The 27,520-nt window shown below is 35.5% G+C and overlaps 2 protein-coding genes across 7 annotated transcripts; both read left to right on the top strand.

Annotated features, from left to right (window-relative positions):
- Window positions 1–3,778: 3,778 nt before the first annotated feature.
- LOC104213264 (probable sodium/metabolite cotransporter BASS5, chloroplastic) lies at window positions 3,779–9,407 on the top strand. 5 transcript variants are annotated; one of them, XR_011404268.1, is made up of 11 exons: window positions 3,779–4,120; window positions 5,015–5,062; window positions 5,514–5,599; window positions 6,158–6,288; window positions 7,095–7,288; window positions 7,361–7,613; window positions 7,697–7,950; window positions 8,041–8,123; window positions 8,492–8,618; window positions 8,842–8,895; window positions 8,979–9,407. XR_011404268.1 is itself a non-coding variant. In XM_009762729.2 (10 exons), exons 1-9 carry the CDS (start codon window positions 3,979–3,981, stop codon window positions 8,845–8,847), a joined length of 1,197 nt encoding a protein of 398 aa, XP_009761031.1. In that variant the 5' UTR covers window positions 3,780–3,978; the 3' UTR covers window positions 8,848–8,895; window positions 8,979–9,407. The 5 variants fall into 5 exon arrangements, 4 of the variants coding, with proteins under 4 accessions (XP_070021075.1, XP_009761031.1, XP_009761030.1 ...); XM_009762729.2 differs by lacking the exon at window positions 8,492–8,618 and having other exon boundaries at window positions 3,780–4,120; XM_070164974.1 differs by lacking the exons at window positions 8,842–8,895; window positions 8,979–9,407 and having other exon boundaries at window positions 8,492–8,831.
- Window positions 9,408–12,889: 3,482 nt separating this feature from the next.
- Window positions 12,890–17,749, top strand: LOC104213262 (uncharacterized). Of its 2 annotated transcripts, XR_707594.2 has the most exons (5): window positions 12,890–13,236; window positions 14,513–14,591; window positions 16,354–16,422; window positions 17,108–17,276; window positions 17,360–17,749. XR_707594.2 is itself a non-coding variant. In XM_009762726.2 (4 exons), exons 1-4 carry the CDS (start codon window positions 12,899–12,901, stop codon window positions 17,213–17,215), a joined length of 594 nt encoding a protein of 197 aa, XP_009761028.1. In that variant the 5' UTR covers window positions 12,890–12,898; the 3' UTR covers window positions 17,216–17,749. The 2 variants fall into 2 exon arrangements, 1 of the variants encoding a protein (XP_009761028.1); XM_009762726.2 differs by having other exon boundaries at window positions 17,108–17,749.
- Window positions 17,750–27,520: the final 9,771 nt, after the last annotated feature.

Consider the following 27,520-nt stretch of genomic DNA (forward strand, 5'->3'; position numbering starts at 1 on the left):
TTAAGCTGCTTAAAAATAAATACAATTAACCGTTATAAAAATAAAAATTTTAACCTAGAAAATAAGATAATATACTTACTATAACATGTTAAAATATATTAAAAATACGTCTAGTTTGATTTATTAGATAAAATAATTATGCGTCTAATATTCTCTATTACTTTATCCATTTTTTGGTTTGTATTTTAAATCCTACATTGCTAATCATGGTATAGTTCTGACACATCAATTGGTGTATTATTTTATACTTAATATAAAATGGAATAACTGTGACAACCCAAAAGGGTCATCGTCTATTTTTAATTGAATTCTGTATTCTGAGACCTTGAGAACCTCATTTATCATTACCTCGATTTGTGTGCGCGGTCCGGGCGCGTAGCCGGAAAGCTTAAATATGAAATTCTATGAAAAATGATAAAATTTGGTTATAAAATGAGTTAGTTTGACTTCGGTCAATATTTTTGGGTAAACGGACCCAGATCCGTGATTCGACGGTCTCGGAAGGTTCGTAGGAAAATATGGGACTTGGGCGTATGCCTGGAATTGAATTCTAAGGTCCCAAGCCTGAGAAATGAATTTTTCAAAGAAAATATTTTCTGAAATTGTTTAAGAAAATTTGAAATGAAATTTGATTAGAACATGATGGTATCGGGCCCGTATTTTGGTTCCGGTGCCCGGTATAGGTCTTACATATGATTTAAGATATTTCTGTAAAATTTGGTGAAAAACGGATGTCATTTGACGTGATTCGGACCTAAATTGCTAAAGTTGATAGTCGATGAAGTTTGAGAAAAATCCTTTGATTTTGAGGTTTAATTCATTGTTATTGAGGTTATTTTGGCGATTTGATCGCAAGGATAAATTCGTATGATGTCATTGAGTTAGTACGTATGTTGGGTTAGGAGCCCCGAGGGCTCCGGTGAGTTTCGGGTAGGTTCCGGGATGCCTTAAGCTTAAAACCAGATGTTGCAGGTTCAGAGAAAGTCACAAGTCTCTGAACCCGCTAGTGCGGTCCGCAGTCGACTATGTGTGGTCTGCAGTCGACTATGTGCGGTCCGCAATGAAAGGTTGTGCGGCCGCGGTCGACTTTGTGCAGTCCGTGGTGGAGGGCTGTGCAGCCGCGGTCGGTTTTGTGCGGTCCGCATAGGGCACCTGAGAATAGTATAAATAGACGGGATTTTCAGTTATTTTTCACTTTTCAAAACCCCAAAAACATAAGAGGCGATTTTTCAAACAACATTTCTTCTCCAAATCAATTGTAAGTCATTTTTAACTAGTTTTCTTCAATTATTAACATCTTTTAACATGATTTTAACTTCAAATCAATGATTTTCATGGAGGAAATTGGGTGTTTTGGGTAGAACCTAGGTTTTTACAAAATTGGGGATTTGGACCTCGATTTGAGGTCCGATTTCAAAATAAATCATATAATTGGGTTCGTGGGGGAATGGGTAATCGGATTTTGGTTCGAACCTCGAGTTTTGACCATGTGGGCCCGGGGGCGATTTTGACTTTTTGGGTAAAATTTTGAAAAACTCATTTTCATGCATTGGAGTTGATTTATTTAGCGTTTATTGATGTAATTAAGTAATTTGTGGCTAGATACGAGTGAATTGGCGGTGGAATCAAGTGGTAAAGCTATAATTGAAACTTGAGTTATGTTCGAGGCATTGAGGTAAGTGTTTGGTCTAACCTTAGTTTGAGGGATTAGGAGTTGTGTCTTATTTGCTACATGCTAATTGTGGAGTACGACATATAGGCATGGTGACGAGTATCTATACGTTGGTGTCAAGCATGCCCGTAAGTCTTGTATTGTAACTGTCATGACTCCACTGTGGTTTACTGCGCTTCATATGTAATTATCACCACTATTCCCTCGCCGGGATGTTTGTTTGAGGTTAATGATCCCTTGCCGGGATGTTGTTGGAATATCATTGTTCCCTTGCCGGGAAGTTGTTATATTGCTCTTGTTCCCTTGCCGGGACTTCTTGTGATTATTGTTGGCTTGAAATGGGAGCGGGTGATATGCCTACCACAAGAATTATTGAAATGGGAGCGGTGGTACGCCTACCACAAGAATTATTGAAATGAGAGCGGATGGTACGCCTACCACAAGAATTATTGAAATGGGAGCGGGTGGTACGCCTACCACAAGATATAATGAAATGGGATCGGGTTGCATGCCTGCAACAAGATGTGAACCGAAAGTGAAATCTGCCTTTGTTTTCCTTATCCTTGTTAGAAGTTGAATTTTGGTTTCCTTATAATTCTCTTGAGATTCTGCCTTATCTCCCGTAGCATGTTTCCCCTTCCCAGATTTAACTGTTTGTTTCGGATTATTTCTCCGTTGCATATATGTATATATCTGCACAGGTTTATCTAGAGTCTGGTCCTAGCCTCGTCATTACCTCGCCGGGGTTAGGCCAGACACTTACCAGCACGTGGGGTCGGTTGTGCTGATGCTACACTCTGCACTTATGTGCAGATACCGGAGCAGCGTTTGGCCAGCAGCATTAGATCGGGAGCCAGCCTTCAGTCTAGTGAGACACCGAGGTAGCCTTGCAGGCGTCCGCAGGCCCGACGTCTCCTCTATTTCTTACTATGTTATGATATCTCTTGTATTCGAGACAGACAGTATTACTTTCTTTCAAACAATTGTGTGTAGTAATTTTAGTAGTCCGTGAATGTTGTGATACCAGTTTCTGGGTAGAGGTATATGTGGAGTTTCTTATTATTTTGGTTCATTTTACCTAAGTCTTCCGCTTAAATCTCATATTCCATTGTTATTTAAATGTTTATCGCTTATTAATGTATGTTATAAAAAGGATGAAAACAAAAGGGTTAAGAATTCCTAATTTCATGGCTTGCTTAGCTTCTACGAGTAGGCACCATCACGACTCCCGAAGATGAAAAATCAGGGTCGTGACAATAACATTACATAAATGAAACATAAAAAATGCAATTTATCTTTACCTCATATCCATCATTAACACCCTTTCAATGTCATCAGATTTAAAGATAAATCCATATTCTAAATTTTATCTTATGTATCCAATTTTTAGTAGTAGAACGAACCAAATATCCCTTAACTTGTTTCTATTACAAAGTTTGTTTGAATGATTATTATATACTGTATCGTATCGTTACTGTAAATACAATATTTGTTTTGATTATTAGTTTAATTTTATTGTATTTTTATCGTTAAATTTACGTAACGAAAAGACCCTTTTTATGTGACGGGCGATTTAGTGTGATCGTGTCGTTACCTTTTCTTTCCTCATTTTGCCCTTACTATAATTCTATTTTACTCTTAATCCTACCTTTTTAATAATTACTCTATCTCATACTTTACTTTTTCTTTAGAATATTGTAAGTCTATTCTTCAAATTGTTGGTGTGTGATATTATGAAACAACAAAAAACGATACAATCTATCCAAAAATTGTATAGACTAAAATAATACAGTACAATACGATAAAATACGATATATCAAGAAACAATATGTCACAACCATCCAAACAAACTGAGACTAAAAAATGCATTTTCTTTACTATGTATATTTCCTCTCGAGAAATTGCTTACAATTGTAATAAAAGAAACAAACTTAGGTATTTTATATCGATAAAATATATTATATGTCACCCATCTCTTATAAAAATAGTCATATATAAAACTAAATAAGATTCTTAAATTGAAAACGAGGACGAATTCGAATTTAGTTGAGTCCAATATAAAATAAAATAAAATAAAATGAAAAAACAAAATCTCCCAGCCCATTTTGGTTGCCGGCTTTCTGGTGTAAAGGTTGCGACTTGCGAGGAGCTTTGGTCCCTAAATAGGGAGAGAAAAGAATTCTCCCTACTATTTCCTAGTTTAGTAATTCAACTCATTGATTTCTAAAATTGGGTCACTGAATCATATTATTAGACCCCCAAAAAACTCCGCTTTACTTTCTCTGAAAATTAAGATTAAAAAAAAAATGAGTCTCAGTAGTAAATTTCTTCTTCAGCAGCAGCAGTATAATCAAGATTTCAAGATTCTACATCAGAAATCTCTGCCTTGCTTTTACCAACACACTCTTGTTTCTTTTCCCAAGAAATGGAAATGCTTCCACTCCTCAGGTTTGTTAATTCAAGTAGAAAATCAGATATTCTATGATTATTTTTTCAGTATCAAGTATAATTCTACTGCCCCTTTTTATGAATTAGTCAATAAGTAGAAAAAAAATGAGATTTTTATGATCTTTTTTTCAGTATTAAGTGTATTTCTACTTTCCTTTTTGATGAATTAGTCAAATTATACTTGTAAGTAGAAAAAAAGAGGAGATTTTTATGATTTTTTTTCAGTATTAAGTGTATTCCTACTGTCCTTTTGATGAATTAGTCCAATTATACTTGTAATTAGAAAAAAAGAGAGGAGATTTTTATGATCTATTTTTCAGTATCAAGTGTATTTCTACTTTCCTTTTTGATGAATTAGTCCAATTATACTTGCAAGTAGAAAAAAAGAGGAGATTTATGAGTTTTAAGCATCAAGTGTATTTGTGCTGTCATTTTGATGAATTAATCCAATTATAGTTGTAAGTAGAAAAAAAAATTAATGATTTTTTTTTTCAGTATCAAGTGTATTTCTACTGTCCCTTTTAATGAATTTGTCCAACTTGTACCTGGGTTCTTGAAAGGGTACAATTGATTAAACCAAAAAGAATGGATATTTATGTTGTTTTTTCAGTATGAAGTGAATTTCTACGGTCCCTTTTGATGAATTAATCCAACTTGTACTTGGGGTTCATGAAGGGGTATCAATAATGAAAAAAGAGAGATTTTTATGAGTTTTTTCCAGTATAAGTATATTTCTACCGTCCCTTTTGATGAATTAGTTCAATTTGTACTTGGATTCTTGAAGGGTACTATTGATTAAAAAAAGTACGGTTTTTTTAATCATTTTTCAGTATCAAGTGTATTTCTACAGTCCCTTTTGATGAATTGGTGTAACTTATACTGGTGTTCTTGAAGGGGTACGATTAAAGGGGTTTTCATCAACTATGCAATCCACATTGGCAAGTAAGTGTTTTGTACCCAATTGTAGTTTACTTTGCTTAAAGTTTGAATCTTTTTAGCTTCTCAAGTTTAGTTAACAATGAGGTTAATTTCATGTACGGTCACTGAGCTACGGTAAAAGGGGCAGCCCGGTGCACGAGCATCCCGCATTTACGCAGGGTTCGGGGAAGGGCCGCAACCCAAGGGTGTGTGATGTGGGCAGCCTACCCTGATGCCATCAGTGGTTGATTCCACAGTTCGAACCTGTGGCCTATAGGTCACACGGAGATAACTTTACTGTTACCTAGCTAGGGTAAAGTCGTAAAACTATTGTATTGGGTAAAATTTAGTTACTTTACTGATACATTGGGTAAAGTTACAAAATAATAGTTTTTCTGACTTTACTGTTATAGTGATTGTGGAACTAGCCCTTTTTGATGTACTCTTTACTTATAAATGTGATCTTTTTGTATAGGTGGTAATTCAAGACTGTTAATTAGTAGATGTATCTCAAAAAAGTTCCCTGATTCGCTTGGGCCAAGTGACTCTGAATCACTTGAGGTTTTCCTTTTGAACTTTTCAATCTTTCTACTCAAAGTTCAATTGTATGTTTCTGACTTTGACTTGTATTGTATGTGGAATAGAGCAATTAGAGACTTGTAATTTATTGGCAAAAACCATTTTCTCTGAGAGGGTACGGCTGTGAATAACATTGTTTCTTTGAAATCTGAGCCTGATCGGTAATGTTCTCTTTTTATGCGCATAAAGTCCCAAATCTGAGAAGCATTTGATTTAGGATGCAAAATTTCTTGCTCCTTTAGAGCCACTTTATTTTCCCTTAAGCTGATGTACTATCTGTTATTACTACAGAACGTGAAGGTTTGGATTGTTTCAGGACTTCTCTTCTCTAACGCTTCTTTCTCTTGAACCTGTAAAGCTAAAAGTGCTAAATACCTCATATTTTTGTTCTTAAATGTAATCTGCGTGTCCCCATATCTTAGAAAAGGAAAACATAATATAGAGGAAAGAGGGGTTAAATTGTTTTCTAGGATGTTTCGAAGCCCACCTCTGAATTGTGGGATTTGACTATCTTTAACAATAGACTTTGTGCTATTTCAGAATCTGAAACAGAAAGAGAACACCTTTTTGACAATTTTGAAGGGAGCAAACTCTTTTCTGCCCCATGTGGTTCTTGGTAGCACAATTTTGGCTCTTATATATCCACCTTCTTTTACGTGGTTTACTAACAGGTTTGTATGTCATTCAATTGATGCCTTTTTTCTAAATGAATTTGTTCTATCCCACAAGTCTCTCATGTTATCTACTTTAAGCCTCGCTGAAAAGTTATGCTTTACGTCCGGTAACTTTATTCAATATTCGGAGCTCACAGGGACCAGGGTAACATAACTGTAGGATGCTTAGTTTTAAAATTTTATCTCGTTAACTGCTACTTTTGTCTGCTAGACAAAGAATTCAATTCGTTGACATGGATGCTGTTTGTCATATTAACTAACTTTGGTTACTGCATAAAGAAAGTGCCTTCCATGTATTAAAAACAAGGTTGCGGGAAGAAACTTATATATATTTTGCCTGCACAAATAATTAACTGCATTCTCGACGAAATAGAAAATCTTTATAAGGCTTAGTGAACATCTTATGGGTTGATCATATAATTTGGCTTATCCTCATAAATGTATGTTGAGACTTCTATGTCTGACCAATTGCCATTAGTTGTAACAAGAGGTGAGGTAGAGACCTGCGCGAGAGGTGAGAGTAATACCATCTTACACGAGAATCATGTTGAAAGTTTTCCATGAAAATATCTAATTTTGTATCCATATAACACCTCTAGAAAAGGGTGGAGGTATAGACTTGAATGCTGAAAAAGGTATCAATATTGCACTATTTTGGTCTCTCACATTGTCTATCTAGGAAAGCTAGAGACCCGTAGTATGAGGCAAAAAGTTGCGAAGCGTACACCAAAAAGTTCAAATTGTTTAGCTTTTTGAATCTCATCTTATAATCTCATAGTTACCGTGTCGTTTACTGTTTCTAGGTACTATGCCCCTGCGTTGGGTTTTTTAATGTTTGCAGTTGGAGTCAACTCAAGTGAAAAGGACTTTCTTGAAGCTTTCAAGAAACCAGCTGCAATTTTTGCTGGTTATATTGGTCAATTTGCTGTGAAGCCCCTGCTCGGATATCTTTTCGGCACACTTGCAATGACTGTATTTGACCTGCCAACTTCCTTAGGTAAAATCTCTGATTACTTTTACCAGTGGAAAAATTTGTACGTTGACTAAAGTTCTATGAGCTGTGTATCAGCTGCAGGGATTATGTTGACCTCGTGTGTTAGTGGAGCACAGCTGTCAAATTACGCTACTTTTCTAACAGATCCACAAATGGCCCCTCTTAGTATAGTGATGACATCGTTATCGACAGCTACTGCTGTTTTTGTCACCCCTATTTTATCATTATTGCTTATTGGGAAAAAGTTGCCTGTGGATGTTAAGGGAATGGTTTCCAACATACTGCAGATTGTCGTTGCACCTGTTGCTGGTGGACTGCTTATGAATAGGTATTGATGTTGTGAATACTCAATATGTGTATCCTTCTACAATCCGAACTTCACTCTTATGACTTTTGGTTTCGCTTCAACAGATTCTTTCCGCAGATTTGCAATGCTATTCGGCCGTTGTTGCCTCCACTATCAGTTTTTGTGACTGCTCTTTGTGTTGGAGCTCCGCTTGCTATTAACATAGAGTCTCTCGTATCCCCTTCTGGAATGTCCGTTTTGTTGCTTGTGATTGCATTTCATTTGTCGGCGTTCATCTTGGGTTATTTACTTTCCGGCATAGCATTCCACAAAGCACCAGACGTCAAAGCTCTACAAAGAACGCTGTCATATGAAACAGGTTCGAAGATTTACCTAGTATTATCACCATGCACTCGGTGATATATTATTGGATCTTGATTGATTTTGTCATTCTGTGATGTGTTTGCAGGCATGCAGAGCAGTCTTCTGGCCCTTGCTCTTGCGAATAAGTTTTTCCAAGATCCTCTTGTTGGTGTCCCTCCAGCTATATCAGTAAGTACACTATCGATTACACAAATTTCCTTTCTTATTGAAGAAGATAAGAGAAGAGAGTTGATTTGGTTAGTCTATCTATGGTAGAATCAACACTCTAATTACTCAAAATAACTACAAACTTTAGCTTAGATGCTTTCCTCTTAATTATGGGATGTAAGTCTTGATACCGGAGGTGGATCTAGGATGTAGGTTTGAGGAGCAAATGCAATTGCACCAGTTTGTCCCTTGAAACACTAGGTTAGGTTCTCTCATATACGTCAATTCTAACGGATTTTAACATACATGTACTAGGCAGAGCTGAAAACACTGGGTTCAGAGGATCACATTACTAAATAAAGCAGGTGTCTCCTTTTTATGATGTTTAGTTTCAGGTTGACGGGACACGAGCACATCGTTTTACATGATATTAGGATTATTTGGTCTTCAGATTACATCGCTTTGCAACTTCTGTCTTGGAATATGGAGGATTCATATGTGTGACCCCAACTAGAGGTGATTTAGGATTTAAACTCTATGGGTTCAACCTAAAGAGTTTTGGTGTTGAATCCATTATATTTTTAAAGTTATGACTTCATATCTACTATTTGACTATTTGTTGCAATTTTAGTTAACTTTTACACATAAATTTATGTTCCGCATAGAAAATACTGGGTTCAGATGAACACGGTGTCTTCATGCTGCATCCGCCCCTGACCCCATCAAGTTTGTTATTAAGGTGTAGTTGACCAATTGATGACTCTTGATTGCATTGACCATTTGAAGCTTGTAGGTATAACTTACTTTTCCTTAGCTTGTGATTCTCAAAAATTTGTAGTCATTTCTAAGAACATCTGTTTTGTATCCTTTTTGCAGGTTGTGATCATGTCATTAATGGGCTTCTCTCTAGTAATGCTGTGGGCTAAGAAGAAAGAAACTGTTATTGGGTGATTTAAGAAAATATACTTCTAAAAGTGATCTTAAACAGATTATTCACCAAGTTCGAATCGTGCACTAGCTGACCTTAGGGGATTTCTCGGTTATCAGAAAAAAGAGGAGATCTTGAAAAAATCTCCGCCGCGGAGGTTCTTGTGGTGTCAAGAACCTCATGGTACAACTAAAGGATGGCATCACCAAATGTCATGTGGAATGTGTTTCTTCTTCTTTTTTCATCATTCCATCTGTAATTTTTCAGGAAGAAAAGAAAATGAGCTAACCATACTTTTTGGACAAATACCATGTATTATTGAGGGATTCATAAAGTCTTTAAGCTTCAAATTTGTGGTATTGTGATTCAGATTGTGACATCTTTGTCCTTTTACTGTAGGGTGCTTAAACTCGTATTTTATAACTTAAACACCCTAAAATATCAGGTTTTTGTCAGTTACCCACTTAAACTATCCTGTGCCCCCACAATCCCCTTTAACTATATATACCTATATATTAAAAAACCCTCGTCGATTTTTTAGTGGTGAGTGTGATACACCCTTCTATTTACTCAACTTAATCTGATATATCAATTTAATTAAGAATTTTAAATAATAATAAAAAATAATTAAATGGGTAAATGTTTTGGGGTTTAAAAAAATCAAAGGAAGAGGATGCAGGGATAAACACATGGTCATTTGTAAATAAAATAAAATCTCTTCTATCTCCTCCGATAATGGCTACATCATATCTCAATCGTGATTTTTACCATTAAACTTCGATTAAACATTGGATTTTTCCCAATAACCTTCGTCTTCCCGGGAATTATAGTTTAATACGAGATTTGGGAAAAACAATTAGGGTTTGGTTGAAAGAAGAATACCTAAATGAAGAAGAAAGATAATTTTTGAAGAAACAAGTGAGAGAAGAAAAAAATTTCATATGAAACCCGTAAGAATAAAGGAAGAAGAAAGATAAAAATAATGAAGAAGAAGGCTAGAATACAAAGAAATAGAGGGAAAATACAAAAATTAAATTTTTTAAAGAGGGCAACAGTAATTAACCATTAGAAATGGCTAATTGGGTGCCATTTTATCTATAATTTCATCTCTCACGTGCCTTTTAGCGAGTTACCTTACATATTTCACTAAAAAATTGACGAGGGTTTTCTAATATATAGGGGATATAGTTAAGGGGAATTTTTAGGGACACCAAATAGTTTAAGTTTGTAACTGATAAAAACATAATAGTTTAAGGGGGGTTTAGAGTATTCACTCTAACTTAAACATAATTTTTAATAGACGCATGTCATTTTTGAAAAAACTAGTCTAAGTGTACGCGCGTTGCACGTGTATCCTATCTTAATAAGTATAAAATAGTAAAAATTACATAAATATTTTATTATAAATTATTTGAGTAATGAAATAAAGATGACAGAGGTACATTGTCTTCAAAAATCCAAGAAAGAAAAAATATAAATTATCAGTTAAGCTTTCAATTTGAACATCTTTCATTTAATTTAGCCCTTTCATGCTTACTATAACTGGTTATTTCGCTTTTCTATTAGCGGCTTTAACTAGAACCTCAGCTCTATTTATTGGTCTGAGCAAGATACTTATTATTTAAACTGAATATTTAAAATTACAAATTAATTTTATGAAAATAACTCCAATTTGTAAACCTAATAATAGATATTATCTAAAAAATATTGTCGAAACACTTACGGAATCAAATTTCAAGAATAGTTATGAGTAAATATCAATCAAATTTTTAAAAAACACTTGTAAATTGAGTTTTACTAACCGTGAATAGGTTATATGAAAGAAAAATAGAGGGAAAAAATTGTTCTTATGTGGTTAAAAATTTAAAATATAATGACAAAAAGCCGAAGAATCATTTTTTTGTGGCAGTTTTCTTGTCAGAAACAACTTTGCCTATTTTTCATAGTCTTTTGTTTTCTTGATATTGCATCCTTATTAAGGAACACTAAAATCTGTCAAATTAAGCTTCAAAATTAGAAATAACTACATAAGAGTTATTTAAAAAAATAGATACTTCATTGAGGAATATAGGCGAGAATGCTCTCCCCATCTAAATTTTCAAAAAATATTATATTTATATTACAAAGTCCAAATAAGAAAAAAATTTAGGTAAAATACTAAACTTTTAAAATCTTATATAGAAATTCTTACAAAGTAGTTAAAATAAGGAAAAAATTACTCCTAAATATTCGGGAAGCATTAAATGACTAATTTGTCTAGTATGAAACTTAGAGCCCGTTTGGCTTAGCTGATTTAGAGTAGCTGATAAACATTAGGTGCTGAAAATCACTTTTAAGTGCTGAAATTTATTTAAAAAATAAGCAGTTATGTGTTTGGATAAAAGTGCTAAAATTAATAATATGCACCTGAAGAACTGGGTATACGAAGAGTTTTGTTTTAAAAAGAAGTATTTTAGGGATAGAATAGTAAATATTTTGGTCAAACTTAAAGTGCTTATAAGCTGAAATTTGATAAGTTGGGGGAGACCAACTTATGGCTTTTGACTTATTTTTGGCTTATAAGCACTTAACTTATAAACACTTTTAATTTTACCAAACGCGTAGATAAGCCAAAAAGTGCTTATAAGCCAATTTGACCAGCTTATAAGCTTAACCAAACACCCTCTTATTTTTAAAAGATAAAAAAGGCGAACAATATTTTGTTAAGGGGCTTCATGTTTTTAATATAGCGCATGACCCTCGTATTAATAAGAACAAACTTTTAAAAATAATATACGTGAATGCGTAATTTAAATTAGCTTGTGAATAAATTCAACTACTAATACAAATACGTAAATTCAAAATTCAACTACTAATACAAATCTTTTTGCTCAATACCCGAACAACACAAAGTTTTGATAATAAAATATGAAATCGTTGTTTCTTTAATAGAAGTAGCCGCTTATATAATTCAAATAAGGTTTAATTGTGTATAATTCAAATAGACAAAGAAAATATTATCAAAAAATAAATACTCCTAAATCAAAAAGAAGTTCAAAGTGTTTTGTTTTTTTCTAAACCTAAAAGGAGTACAACGTATGAATGAACTTGAAATTTGAATAATATGTCAAATTGAGCTGCGTGTGAATAATATGTCAAAATTTTATTAACTAAAAAAGACCCTTCTAAACCTAAAAAGAGAAATTTGATACTCCAACGTATGAATGAACTTGAACATGAACAAAACTTTCATAGTGTATTAAAACATAAAAGTTGTTAGGAAATAATTAAATGATTACTCCTAAATAATAGGGAATTAATTAAATGACTATTCCTAAATAGTAGGAAACTAATTAAATCTTTATTCCTAAATATAGGAAAATAATTAAATAATATTTTTAAATATTAGAAAAATAATGGAATGACTATTTTGTCCAGTGTGAACATTATTTTAAAAGGGTAAAAAAGGCGAACGACATTTCACTAAGGACCTTCGTGCTTTTAATATAGTATAGATAGATTACTTATGGAAAAAAATATACCAGCAACACATACTTTAAAATTAGTTAAATAATAGTTTAGTAGATGGATAAAGGGATTGGGTATCATTTGACAGATTAGACTAAATTTAAATAAGCAATCCCAATTACAATTTACCTAGTCCAAAATTCAAATGATGCCCCATCCCAAAAATATATTCTTACAAACTATATTTATGTTTTTATTTTTATTTTTATTTTTTAATCGCGGCTACTTGACAATTTTAAAAAATTGTTAAATGCTTACTGATAAATCACAAGTCATAAAGGACATTTTTGTCATTTTACCTCTTATCTAAAAACATCTTTTACTCAAATCCAACACTCCAGTAGTCCTCGAACAAACAACAATGGCAGTTTCAACCTCATTTTCTCTCTCAAAACTTCACTTTCTTCCAAAACAAAAACAAACCCAATTCACCTTATCAACTAAAGCTCCAAACTTTCTCTTCTTTTCAAGAAAAAGAGCCCAATTTCCAGCACCCATTATCAGTATTCCATCTCAGAACTTGAAATATAATGCTGCCATTGTTTTGGGTGTCACTGGACTTGGTTTTACATTGTTAAATGTGGGACCTGCCTCTGGTTCTGAATTGGCTTTAATGGGTTCTTCATTCCAATTTAATGAACCCTCAAATGCTCTCTCATTACACACTTGGGCTAGTCATGTTTCTAGTGTTGTTGAGTGGTAATTTCTCTTTTTAAGTTTATGTGATTATATTTATCTTTCTGGCCCTATTTGTGGATATTGCTTGTTTTTTACTGTTTATTTCATTTTTCTTGAGCCGAGGGTCTCTCGCAAACAACCTCTCTATCCTCTCCAGACCCCACGTGTAGGATTTGACTGGGTTGTTGTTGTTGTTGATATTTGCCTGAAAAGGAGTTTATGTTTTTAATTTGATCCATATATTATTAGAGGCGGATCAATTACTTTATGCGTTCGAGATTCTATCACGGTTCATTTAATTTATTGGTCCAAAATCTATCATTTTTACTAATTTAGTAAGTATTTAAACGGAAGGGGAGCCTTGATATAACTGGTAAAGTTGCTGTCATGTGACCAGGAGGTCATTTGTTCGAGCTATGGAAATAGCCTTTTGCAAAAATGCAGGGTAAGGTTGCATAACTTAGTGCACCGGGCTGCCTTTTTAGTAAGTATTTAAACACCTCTACAAGGTTTGAGCTAAAGCTACTGAGTTCAGAATACTCTGTAACATATGCTATGGATTAGCCCCGGATTAATATTATTGGTAAAATGTCCAAATTTACCCGTCTACTATTTGAAATATCTTAATTTTAACCTCCATTATACTTTGAGGTCGCCATACTCTTGACATTACCAAATCGCCTCATGTTTGCCCTTGGCTTTAAAGAAGCTCCCACATGGGTTAGTGAATTTAGTGCCTGAAAATACTTGGGGAAAAGTGTTTAAATTTACTCTTCTACGTTCGACTGTTGTTTATAATTATTCTCCGTAGCTCTGCTAGGGTCAAGGGCAAGTACAAGATAGTTTGCTAATGAGGTATGAATGATCTCAAAGTATAACGGAGGGTAAATTAAGATATTTGTATAAAAGAGGGATTTTTCTACAGTAAAATATTGCATCAAATAGGTCTCCATGTGACTTATAGGCTACGGGTTCGAGCTGTGGAATCAACTATTAATACTTGCATTTGGGTAGGCTGCCTACATCACATCCCCTTAAGGTGCGGTCCTTCCCCGGGCCTTGCATAAACGCGAGATGCTTCGTGTACCGGGCTGTCATTTTAAATTATTACATCTTATATTAATTTGAATAATATAATGAATTTGAATGCTTGAAAATTGTGGAAATTGGGATAGGAGGAGTATTGCAATGTGCAGTGCACTTCATCGCAGTATGGGGTTGGCAAGTTGATCTGTTCATATGTTCTTTTTTTCTTTCGTGTTAAATGAAATGACTGATTATTTACTTTGTACAAAAGGGTAACTGCTATGGCTCTGGTTTGGCAATATGGGGAGAAGTCAGGTTATGAATCTTGGAAGGGACTCTCCTGGGCTATGGTAGGCAATCTTGCTCATACTTGTTTGTTTAATTTGCTTGAGTTCTGTACTTTATGCCTACAATATTGAATCTGATTTATGTCAACGAGCTTCACATTAACTGTATATACTTTTTGAAAACGAGTTAGCTCAACGCGTGAAAAATTTCAGTTTGGTTGATGACAAATGCTATATTGGCACTTCTAAATGTTTGTTTGAACTGTTGTTAATGAGACGACAGTTTAGTAGACTTGGCATCGTAAATAGGCAGTTGAACTCAAATATTCCAGAAAGAACAATCTTTGAAATTTTTTTGTTGCTCAAAAGACAAGAATTTTCCATGCTATGTACTATATAGAACTTGAAAAAAATAAGTTGGGTGTATTCATTTGTAAACTCTGTAGAGCGAGTCAAAACAGAACTACGTGCCAAGCTTTGCGACATGGTAAACTCATTCACTGTAATATAAGAGTCGCGGAACATCTGATCAGGGCCTATATCTGGTCCAGTCGAAATGTTTGTTATACTTAAACTGTGTTCTTCTGGATGTACAGAACAGTCTTTCATGTTAATTATAAAGTGTGTTCTCATATGTTTAATCAGACAATAGTCTAAATGTCTTTATTCGTCTCTTTTCTCTTGTTATAGTAATGACTATGCTAAGTTGCTTTAGGCCTTTAAACTTTTTGTCTTTTAATTCTCTCTTTGTGGATTGTCGCCGAGCTTACTTAATTAGCCCATTAACATTTTATTACCAAAACAGTAATAAACAGAATCAATAAGAAACCGAAATGAGTATATTCACTGTCGCCCCTTATTGCAGTCAACTTATCATTCTTTGATGATTCCGATTATCTTCCACCAATCCATTTCCTAAATTCTACCAATCCCAAACTTTGTGGAGGATAGTTGTATCTTTTATTGATTCATGGCTGACTCTTTGAGGGAGAATATGGTGTTTATGAAGTCTTTTTTCCAATATCATCATCAGCCAAAAGCAACAATAACAACCACGCCTCAATTCCAAACAGGTATCATCAACCAAGATGCAAAATTTGTTCTTGTGGCTTTTAACCTACCTAAATGACATTGCTGTCCAACTGTGAAATGCTTCATAGAGAGCGCCAGAGCGGCAGCAGAAAACATGTACATGTGACACAGGTTGTTGAGGTTACGCTCCCATCACAGTGCTACTGTTATATAGTTGGTGGCCATCTATGGAGTTTAGAACTTCTTTCTCTTCAGGTTTCCTTTTTCACTTTCATACCTTTCCCATCTCACGGCTAAGATAGTTCAAAAGTCTAAATTTTGTTGATTTTGATTATTGAATTTCTTTCTAAATTTAGAAGTCATTCACAAAGAGAGTTTTTCAGGTTGCGAGAATATATTCTTTTCATAACAAACTGATGTGTTTTATTTGATTGGTCATTCTGAGTTATGACTTCATGTATCTCTTCGATCGTTTAGCTCCTGTATTCCTTTCCCCCCATCTTTGTATCTGGTTCCTTTGTTTTTTGCTCTGTTGTTGGCTCGTAAATGATGTTTTTTGTTTATTTGTCATGTTGAATTATCCCTTTATTATTCTCTTTGATCATTTATCACTTATCTCCATTACTTTTTCCCCATTTGTGCGTCTTGTTGGCTTGTAATTTTCTTAATTGGTCGTGTTGAATTATCACTTTATGATTCTCTTCGATCATTTTGCACGTATCTCCATTTCTTTTTTCCCCATCCTTGCGTCTTGTTGGCTCATAAGTGACTTCATTACGACTTTTTAATTTAGGTGCCCCTGCTTGGAGGAGCACTCTGTGCCTGCACTTGGCATTTCTTTTATAATTCGGAGTCTCTTGAGGTAAGTAGATGTAATTCTTTTCCTCGAACGAAAATTATGAACTTCTATTGGAATAATGATTGCAGTGACACTCAGCCTAGTATATAATATGACAGTTTGACTATCCTAATATGCAGCCTGGTTTAGATATAAGCCCCTTCATATTCTCTTGTGAATAATCTTTACAAAATATGTTGAGCCCTATGTAGTTTTTCTTGAGCCGATGGTCTTTGGGAAACAACCTCTCCCTCCACCCTTTTCCCTCCCCCTCGTAAGGTAGGGATAAGGACTTCGTACACTTTACTCTCCCCGGACCTCACAATGTGGGATTACACTGGGTATGTTGTTGTTGTTAAGCCCTATACAACATCAACAACAACAAACCCAGTTAATTCCCACAAGTGTGATCTAAGGAGCTGTTGATGTACGCAACCTTACCCCTAGCCTAGAAGACAGAGAGGTTATTTCCGGAAGACCCTCGGCTTAAGAAAAAATAAAAATAAGCAATGGCAACAAGTATAAACAACAATAAGATAAAAAGAGGACCGAAGGGACGAATAACGAAAGCAAAAATGTTGATATGAGAACTGGTTCTCATTCCCTTATAGGCCGCCGTTAACATGCATTTAGGCTTAAAATCTTCGGTATAGCAGAATTTTTTTTTCTGTCATGGAGATATGACTAACGTTTCGTTCATGAATTTCAGGTAGTAGTGGCTCTCCAAGCAGCTTTGACAGTAATTGGTAATGCCACAATGTGCTTTGCAGCATTCCGGATATACAGATTGTCACAGCAGCAGTCAAAAGAGCTGTGAGCGTCGAGTCCAGTATACTTTCTCCAGTCTTCTCATCGGATCAAGTCTCTGCGTCTATCTGGTAACTTGTGCTGTTTACCTCTTATGCACCGTAGTGCTTAGGTAAACCATCTCTAAATTGTTTTCACCGGAAAACAACAATAGGAAGAGGAAAATATGGCGCATACTGAGACACGATGTGTAGAATGCGATGAAGTGGTGGCTTCATAGGAAGAACTAAGAAGTTTTCAGCAAGCTGATACCTTTGTGGACTGAGCTCTATCTCGGGAAGAAATCAGAAGCGGATCCAGGATTTGAATTTGATTGGTTCGTCCTTTAAGGGTCTTAGACTTAACTTATGTGTACTTCACAATTAGCTTTGACAGATTTAAATCACATTTACTTTTTGAACTGTAAACTTATTCGAGACAATAGCCCTGACTTTTAACACCCAACGCGCGGTGAAATGGTTGAGATTTCTTCTCTGAGTTCGAGAACTAAGAATGAAGAGTTTCTTAACGTGAAGGGTTTTACTCCCTAAATGAGGAACTAGTGTATACATATACAGCAACAGAATGAGTATGTTAAAATTTTATCCCGACTTGTCTGGAACAGAAGGGGAGCCTTGGCGTAATTGGTAAAGTTACTGTCATGTGACCAGGAGATCACGGGTTCTAGCCGTGGAAATAGCCTCTTGCAGAAATGCAGGGTAAGGCTGCATACAATAGACCCTTGTGGTCCGACCCTTTCCCGGCACCGGACTGCCCTTTTTTGTTTGGAACCGGACGCCTACCTTATTTTCCAAGTAAGCAGTTAAATTTATTACGTGGAATTACTTGTCGTTATCTTTTAAGTAACAATCCGATGTGTAAAATATCTTTTACACTATGTATTAAACTCTCTATAAACAAAGTGGTTTACAAAGATCATAAGCAGCATATATAGTTTGATTGGGACATATAGTAGACACATGATAAATATTATTTCACCATCCATTTCTCATTAATATAACAGTTATTATTGGAAAAATGACATTGTATAATCGCTCTTAAAATAATAGCCGAAAAAATGTATATTTTTTGTATATTTTTTCTGTATATATATACATTTTGTATGTTATATACAAAAATTATACAAATGTTATACACTTTTTCGGCTACCGAATACAAATAGTTTCTGGCGCGGACCAAAAATGATAATACCCCATTATTATTAGCAGAACTTTTGAAAGAGAGACAAAGAGACAAAGCCATAAGCTAGAAAAGCTACAATAAGTGAAGCAAGGGCTTTCTTCATATAGTTATAGAGGCGGAGCCAGGAACTGAGGTTTATGAATTCTAAACTTGATATCAAACTCATAACTCGTTTTAGTTACAAATTTTAAGCAAAAGCTATTGGTTCGTCCTAACCAGTAACTAATGCTCTAGCTCCGCCACTGATTCTTCATTGACATGGTTGTTTATGAAGAAGAAGCAGATTAAGGGTGGCGGAAACTCGATCCAACTGAGAAAATTTCTTCTGAAATTCAGACATTAAAGCAAGGTTTTCTTGGTGAAGGAGATTGGCTTTCTTCCTTAATTTCTCATTTTCTTCTAATATGCTCATGTTCTCCATGTAAAGCTTCAAGTTTCTCAATTCCATATCCTTTCCTGCTAGCTTTTCCTCACTTTTCTTCCTCCTAAAAAGCACAAAATACTTCGGTCATGTAATACATACAGAGTAAATAAAGGGCCGTCAACTCAGTGCACAAAGTATTTCATGTTCACGTAGGGTCTGGGAAAGAGTCGTATCCTAAAGAATGTGATGTAGACAACCTATCATGAACTGATAACTTGCAAAACACGGTAAATTATTAAACTGCAATGATAATGTAAAATTTCTTTACGTTGTTAGTGTCTAAAAGTTAAACGCATAGAGAAGGCAACAAGAAAGTCACACCTCAAAAGCAGGGGGGGCGGAACTAGGTGGGTAGAAGGGGGTTCAGCCGAACTCTCTTCGCCGAAAATTATATTGTGTATACAAGGTCAAATATTTTTCTTGTAAATATATTAAATATTGAATTCTCTTAGCTTCTTCGCGTGTTTAATTTTTTTAATTTTTGAACTTCCTTAATGAAAATTCTGCTTCCGCCGCTGCTCAAAAGAAAGTAATAGTATAAACTGTGTAAAGTTACCTATAAACTTGGATTCTGGAACGCTTTGGTTTTTGTTTCTGGCCAGAAATGTAAAGGATACGTGATTTACTCCATTCTGAAGAATTGATACACATTTCTCTCTATGTGTGGTTTTCTTATGTATACTTTTTTTTTTCTTCTGGTTTTAATTACTTGAGAGAAGAGTAAGAAGAAGAAGTTTCGAAAATGATGAAATGAAATGAAGATTTGAGTGAAATAGGAAGGCAATGAGATCCTATAAATAGGTGGACCTTGTTGTTATTTAGTGTGTACAACAATAATAATATACTCAGTATTATCCCACACCGTAAGGTAAAATATTTCATTATTATTCAGTGGGTATAAGCATTAATTCCATGTGTTACGCAATAAAGATTAGAGATGATCATACAATTTCAAGATAATATTAGAGTAAACAATGGGTGCGGACTTATAATTTAAACTTAATGAATTCGAACTCTGAGAAGTTTTAGCCTGTACGTATTATGAATTTTTTAAAATTACGAGTTCTAATTAATTTAATATTTGTTTTTATGATGCATCCTCATCTGAATAGAGGTTATCGACTCAGGTCTTACTGGCCCTTATTATCAAAAAGAATCTTTACGTGCTTGATCTATGAAAATATTTTAACTCACATATAAAAGAACATGATGTTATTAATCATATAATTAAATAGTAAATAAAAGTGTAATCTCTTTAATTATTTAAATTTTATAAATAAGATAGTTATCTAATTTAACAGAAAGTAATTTATGAGAAATAAAAAGAAAGAGAGAGGGGCTAATATTTTCAAGTATGGTAATGATGACAAGGGGACTCATCATTACGAACTCCATATATTTCCGTGAAGAAAAAGCCTAAGAAAAGGTTATGTCTCTATGCCTTACAACTTAGGGTGCGTTTGGTAGGAAGGGAAATGGAAAATGAGTGATTTTGTCACTTATTTTTCCTTGTTTAGTTGGGTGGGCGAATTTTTTTTTTTCGAAAAATATTTTTTAGTATTTGTTTAGAGTGTAATTTTTTTTATGCTACTTTCCTTATCCACCTTCCCCCAAATTCCCATGTTTCCTATGCCCCTCCCCTACCCCCACCCACAACCAAAAAACCTAGCGTTTTGAGAACTCTATTTTCTTTAAGAGTTTAATTATTCTTTTAAAAATTCACACAGACCCAAAGGGCCTAATGTGTTGCTTTACTTTTTCACGCAAAAATAACGTTAAAATTTGTGTCACATAACTAAAAAGAAAATAAAAAATTTTTGGTTGAAAAAGCAAGTATTTTTTCTACAACATGAAAAAATACTCATTTTGTTAAAATGATAGAAAATACTTTTCTACATCATGAAAAGAAAGTACTTTATTTTTGTTGAAATGAATAAAAATACTTTTACATTATGAAAAAAATAATACTAATTTTGTTGAAATTAAAAAAAAAGTACTCTATCTATAACATGAAAGAAAATACTCTTAATAATATTTCTATTCAGGATGGGGGTAGGGGCAGGGTGGGTGGTATGGTGGGGTGGGAGTAGGGGTAGGGGTGGGGTGGCGTGGGTTATGGGTGGAGTGTGCGGGTGGTTGGTGGAGATGAGGATTAGGGTGAAGAAGGTTGAAGAAGAATTTTGGAAAATGTTTTCCTTTCTTTTGATAGGGAAAATATTTTTCCCCAATTGAATGAAAATGAGTTCATGAGGAAAATATTTTTCAAAATATTTAAGTCAACCAAACATGAAAAAATTGGAAAACGTTTCCCGAAAAATATTTTCCTTCATACCAAACATACCCTTAGTATTATTCTATTGCTTACATCAATTTTAAGAGTTTGGAGAAAATTTATGAAAGGTGGACCACAAACCCCCCCCCCTCCCCCAAAACTGCAAAAGAAGTAATATTGTTGTTTGTTATATTTAGATGGACAAATTCATTCACATATCATCTTCACCTACTATTTTTGTATCTTTTACTGTTTTACTATTCACTTACATGTTAGTTGGGGGAAGGAATAAAGTCCTACATTGATAGCTGAAAAAATTAGAGCCTACATATAAGGTGTGAGAATCTCTTAAGTGTGAGGCCTATTAAGAAAAAATGTGCGAGCTGGCCCAAAACAGACAATATCACAAAATATTAAGGATATCTTTGGGCGGCTTGAGCTCAACAACTGGTATCGGAGCCCAAGTTCAGTAGGACGAGTATGGGTAGTTGTTGCTCCCAAACGCACACGTAAGTATACGTGGTCGTACAAGTAATAAAATGATAAGTCGAGTGTCGAACTGTCACGATCCTAAATTCGGACCCTATCGTGATGACGTCTCTCGTTAAGACAAGGCCATCCGACACTTCCCATTTCAGTAAGTAACAGTTAAACTGTAAGAAACAGTCTAAAGCATGATGAAATAATCCAAAATTCCAGCAGATAATAGCATAATTTGCGGTATACAACCCAACACAGCCCGATACCGGGGTATCACTAGTCATGAGCATCTAAACAATCCGGAATACTCAGAGAAAAACTACAGAGTTTAATACAGTAACTAAAACCATGGAGAAATAAGATAGGTAGAAGCTCTGGGCTGCGAACGCCGACAGCTGCCTAGAGACTCCTCGGATCCGCCTGAGCTGGGAAGATCAACACTCGGGAGCGGGACCAGATGCGCCTGAATCTGCACACGGGATGCAGGGAGTAAAGAGAGTACTCCAACTCAGGGAGTAATAGTCATAAATAAAGACTGAAAGCAGAAAATCACGTAAAGTACATTTGTAGACTATAATGAATCAGTAAAATTAGTAAAAAATGTGTGAAAGTCATTTGGCACAATTAAACTTCATAAATTTTTATTTGAACAATTAAGCAGGTAAGTGACAGACAATTAAGAAAAATAAACACACAAAGGTTCGCCCATCGGGCACAATATCAACCAATCTGCCCATCGGGCAATATCTCAGAACAATACCAGCCCCTCGGGTTATATCTCACATCATAATGGGTACCCGCGCTCACTGGGGGTGTGCAGACTCCTGGAGGGGCCCCTTACGGCCCAAGCGCAATATCAAGCCATCTCGTAGCATCATCACTAGGATCTCGGCCTCATATCAATCAAGCCACTTCGTGGCGTACATATCTCAGGCCCTCGGCCTCAAATCATGATCAGTGTTTCCTCACAACATAGGACCTCGGTCTTACTCAGTCAAAAATCCTTACAAGCCACTTGGCAGTAGTAAAACATGATTTCTCAACCCAATTATCATTTTAAAGATCATATAAGTGTTAAACACATAGTAAACATGGCTGAGTATGAAAACAGTGAAATATATCATGACTGAGTTCAAGTATAAAGTCAAAACAGTGAGGAAATATTAATAAAAATTCCCGAAGGGTTTAAATAGTTGGCACGAGGCCCAAATATGGCATTCAGCCTAAATAATGATGATAGCAAATAGATTTCAGTCAAATACGCGGTAAAATAGTCATTCGGGACGTACTAACTCGCAATCCCTATCAGTGCACGACCCCACGCTCGTTATCAAGCATGTGCGTCACTTCAATATAGCACCACGATGTGCAATTCGGGGTTTCATACCTTTAGAACATCATTTACAATCGTTACTCACCTCAAACCGGTCAAATCTCTAGCTCGCGATGCCTTTGCCTCTCGAATCGGCCTCCACTCGAGTCGAATCTATCCAAAATCAGAATCACGGTGTCAAAATATGCTAAGGGAACGGAGCCCAAGGGAAAATAATCAATATACGACACAAATCCCGTAATTACCAAAACCCAACCCCTGGGCCCACGTCTTAGAATTCGATAAAATTCACATCAATAGGTTCCTTATCTCCCGACAAGTTCATACATATCAAAAGTACCAAAATCCGACCACAAATAGTCCCTCAAATCCTCAAGTCTAGATCTCCAATACCAAGCCCAAGTTTCCCCAATTTTAACCCTTAACTTCCATTAATTATTGCCCTAATCCATGAAACAATAGCATAGGAACGAGTTTTAGGTCCAAAATCCTTACCTCAATGAAGTTCCCTTGAAATCTCTTTTCAAAATCGTCCAAAAAGCTCCAAGTCCGAGTAAAAAATGGTGGAATAGCTCAAAAATCGCGAAAGAAACAATTTATATTTTCTGGCCCAGGCATTTTCGCATCTGCAGCCACTTTACTGCTTCTGCGGTACCGCATTTGCGGTCCTTGATCCGCTTCTGCGGAAATCACTTAAACTGCCCAAACCGCATTTGTGATGAAATATCCGCACCTACGTCACCGCAGGTGCGGCCCCTAGTCCGCTTCTGCGGTTCCTGCCAACTACCCAACTTCTGCTTCTATGACCCTTTTCTCGCATATGGGCGTCACACCTGCGGTCCCCAATCTGCAGGTGCGAAAATACCAGAAGCAGCAAAAATCTGCAATTTCACAAAGTCTCAAACTCCTCCGTCAACCATCTGAAATCACTTCGAGGCCCTCCGGACCTTAACCAAAAGCACCAACATATCCCAAAACCTTATTCAAACTTGTACTAATCTTCAAAACACCTCAAACAACATCAAATCATCCAAAACACATCGGATTCAAGCCTAAGTTCCCAAAATCTTTCGAATTTCGCTTTTGATCAAAGACCCAACCAAACCACGTCCGAATGACCTGAAATTTTCCACACACATCCCAAATAACACAATGGAACTATTGAAACTCTCGGAATTTCATTCCGACCACTATATCAAAATCTCGCCTACCAACCGGGAATCGCCAAAATATCAACTTCGCCAATTCAAACCTAAATCTACTCCGAACCTCCAAAACCCATGCCGATCACGCTCCTAAGTCCCAAATCACCTACCGAAGATAACCAAACCATCAGAACTCACATTCGAGCCCTCTAACATATAAGTCAACACTCGGTTGACCTTTCCAACTTAAACTCCCTCAAAAGAGACTAAGTGTCTCAAACCTTATCAAATCCTTTCCGGACCCTAGCCAACCAACCCGATCACACATAGAACCGATAGACAAAGCAATAAGAATCAAAAATGGGGGAAACGAAGCGGTAACTCATGAGACAACTGGCCGGGTCATCACACGAACCCACAGAGACTTGTATCAACTACCCACTAAATTTACCAAGATTGTTATTCAGTCAAGCCAAATTCGTGTTCAAGAATGTGATTATACTAAACTATAATTGTAAGTAATAACTAAATTATCAAGCAGTAAAATGGTTGTTGTGTATTCAAAAGAGACAGATATTCTAGGGTTGTGTTCGATTCACCAATCCTATTGTGTTCTAGTTAACTCTCTCTTTCATACAATTCATTTATGATTGCTAATTAATCGATAATTGCTTTCATAGTCTTCTCCCGTAGTACTACTCGCCTATTCAAAATAGATTAACACATATATTCCTATGAAATCAATCTATTAAGAACGCATTAAGATTACGATATTTAATTAAGCATGGTGACTAGGTATATTCCTATCCTAACCACAAATCTGCCCCCTCCCCCCTCAGAGTTAAGATCATGTTCTCTTTAATTCTTCTCTAATCTAAACATGGCTTTCCCAAGCATACAATAGATAGTAAATAGAACCTAACTATTGGCCAGACAATTAAGCAATTAATCACATAATTGAAGAAACAATCATATATTAGTGAATTGTAATCAAGGTTAAGTCAACATTAAACAACAATATTCATGGCTAAATCTCAACTCCAGAACTATGGGTTTTAGCCACTCATGATAATAGCAAACAATTTCATAAGTGTTGGATAATTGAAAATACTAAGAAAAGATGAAGAAAATTAAGATCTCTTCACTCCTGGATGTTTCTCGTGTGTAAATCCTCTTCAAAGTGGCATCTCCCCTCTAAAAATAAGTTTAGTCTTGTATTTATACGTGTTGGGTAGGTCTAGGCCAATTGGACAGGATTCACGTCACCAGCGCCCAGCCCAGCGCTAGGCCCTATCCCTGGCGTTGGTAATTTGCCAACACTGCCTCTGGCGCCACAGGTAGCGCTGCCTATGGCACTGAAAATGCCATTTTTTGCCTTTTCGACCGTTTTGGCTCTAATCTCGCACCTTTCGCCCCCAATTGCTCCCGGATCATTCCTACACATAAAAATACCTCAAATTAATATAAATCAATACATTTTACATCCTAAATCTACGAAATAAAAGTAAAACATGAGGCGATATACATATAAATATATATACTTTAAGCTAAACATCAATACCCCACACTTAGACTCTTGCTCATCCTCGAGCAATTAGACTATCAAATATACCCCCAACTACGTACAAGTCTCAAATATAGAGGAGCACTTCAACTTTTAACTATTCACTCTACCATTGACTATGATCAATACCGCACACAAGCATGAACATACGAAATTTCACATTCTTCCCGTTTAAGCATGCCCAAGTATAACATTTCAATTCAATCAATTCCAACAACCTATTTGTAACCACCCAACCTCAAAAGCCGACTTGTAACCACTAAGCACCCTCAACTCGCGTACTCACCCAACAAGAAAGTTTACAATATTACCAATCATTCATGAGATCATGTGCCCTTACTAACAGCCGAAAGAGTGAATATATACTAGTCCACACATTCAAATATGCTTTTGAATTTAAATTAAGGACATCACACAATTGAACAAAATTCTCTCACTCTCACAAAAAATTCATATTCATCATGTGGCCGTACCATAAGCTTGCCCGTAGTATACATCTCTACTAATTTAAGCTAGCCAAATTTAGGATCAATTAGGAATTTAAGGTTGTAAAGTAGGCTAAGGGACGAGTATGATACATTTAGGAATAGTGTCTAACCTTCCTAAGCACTTTAACATACTACACTCACAAATCGAGCACATCTTCTTCTCAACCAATTCACTTGCCACAAACTATATGCAACATAGCCCTCTTTTCAATTAATCATTTCTATATTCCCACTAGCACAAATTAGTAAAATTAGGAGGTGTGTATTTTTATACATTATTTGAACTATCATATTTTTTTCTTCTTTTCTTGCAATTTTTCTTTTCCTTTCTCTTTTTTTTTTCTTTTCTTCACACACTCCATACATTAAAGTTCATCGGCTAGTGACTTTTAATTTCAACTTTAGTGCACCAACAGGCCCTTCCATGGTTCCACTCAAGAGCTACTTCCCAAATCTCTCACTTTACTTCTTTTAGTGACTAAGTTCCTTAGGAGGTAAAGGTTCAACAATCTCAAATTAAGAACAAAATAGGGGTAAGGCTTGTAATGTGGGTGCCAAAAGAAAGGTCTATAGGCTCAAGGGGCTAGCAATAGAAAATTTTATTTTTATGTGACAAACACATCTATGATCAAGCAAGAAATGCCTATGTCATCTCCTAAATTAGCACAACTTACAATTTCACTTCGATTAACACACGGGGCAAGTTCTAGACTACACAGGATAACACAGAAGATCACAAATCCTCACTCACACATTGCACATGACTCAATCACGACGGTTTTGTTCAACTCTCAATTCAAGCAAGCACACATAATTGAGAAAAATTAAGCAATATTGCACTATGTGGCATACAAGTCAAACAACTGAGAAAACGTGTCACAAAATAGGCTATTTACTTTACTTAGACGTCACAATTCAAACCAAATACACGAGAAGATAGAATATATGTTATAGCCTAATGTGCCAACATCAACTATGTCAATGAGTATCTCAGAGCAATTCAGTTCCTTCCTAAACTACTCCTAAAAAAATAAAGTATCCGGTTCGATCTACACCCTTGGAAAAGAACCGGCGCCCAAAGAAAATCAAGGGATACTACCTAACTATCCTTAAAAAAAGAAAATCTTTTTGGTGCTTTTAATCGGACTTTATCCCTCAAGAAAATTGTCCAAAAGATCCATCGTTGGAAAAAGTCTGAGCTTTTTCTGAATTTTTTTGGAGAACCTAGACTATGTCTATTATGAGTTCTAAAAGAAAAATTAAATAAAAAAATAATTTTATACAATTACACTTCAGAAAGTAATTTCCTCACCCCACACTTATATTATGCATAGTCCTTGATGCATGATCGCAGAGAAACATATTAAACAAGGGTGAGAAATATTCCATGAGACCCTCTTGGGCCTAGCTAGCACATGATCCTCAAT

The sequence above is a fragment of the Nicotiana sylvestris genome, chromosome 12, assembly GCF_000393655.2.
Source record: "Nicotiana sylvestris chromosome 12, ASM39365v2, whole genome shotgun sequence".
Lineage (NCBI taxonomy): Eukaryota > Viridiplantae > Streptophyta > Magnoliopsida > Solanales > Solanaceae > Nicotiana > Nicotiana sylvestris.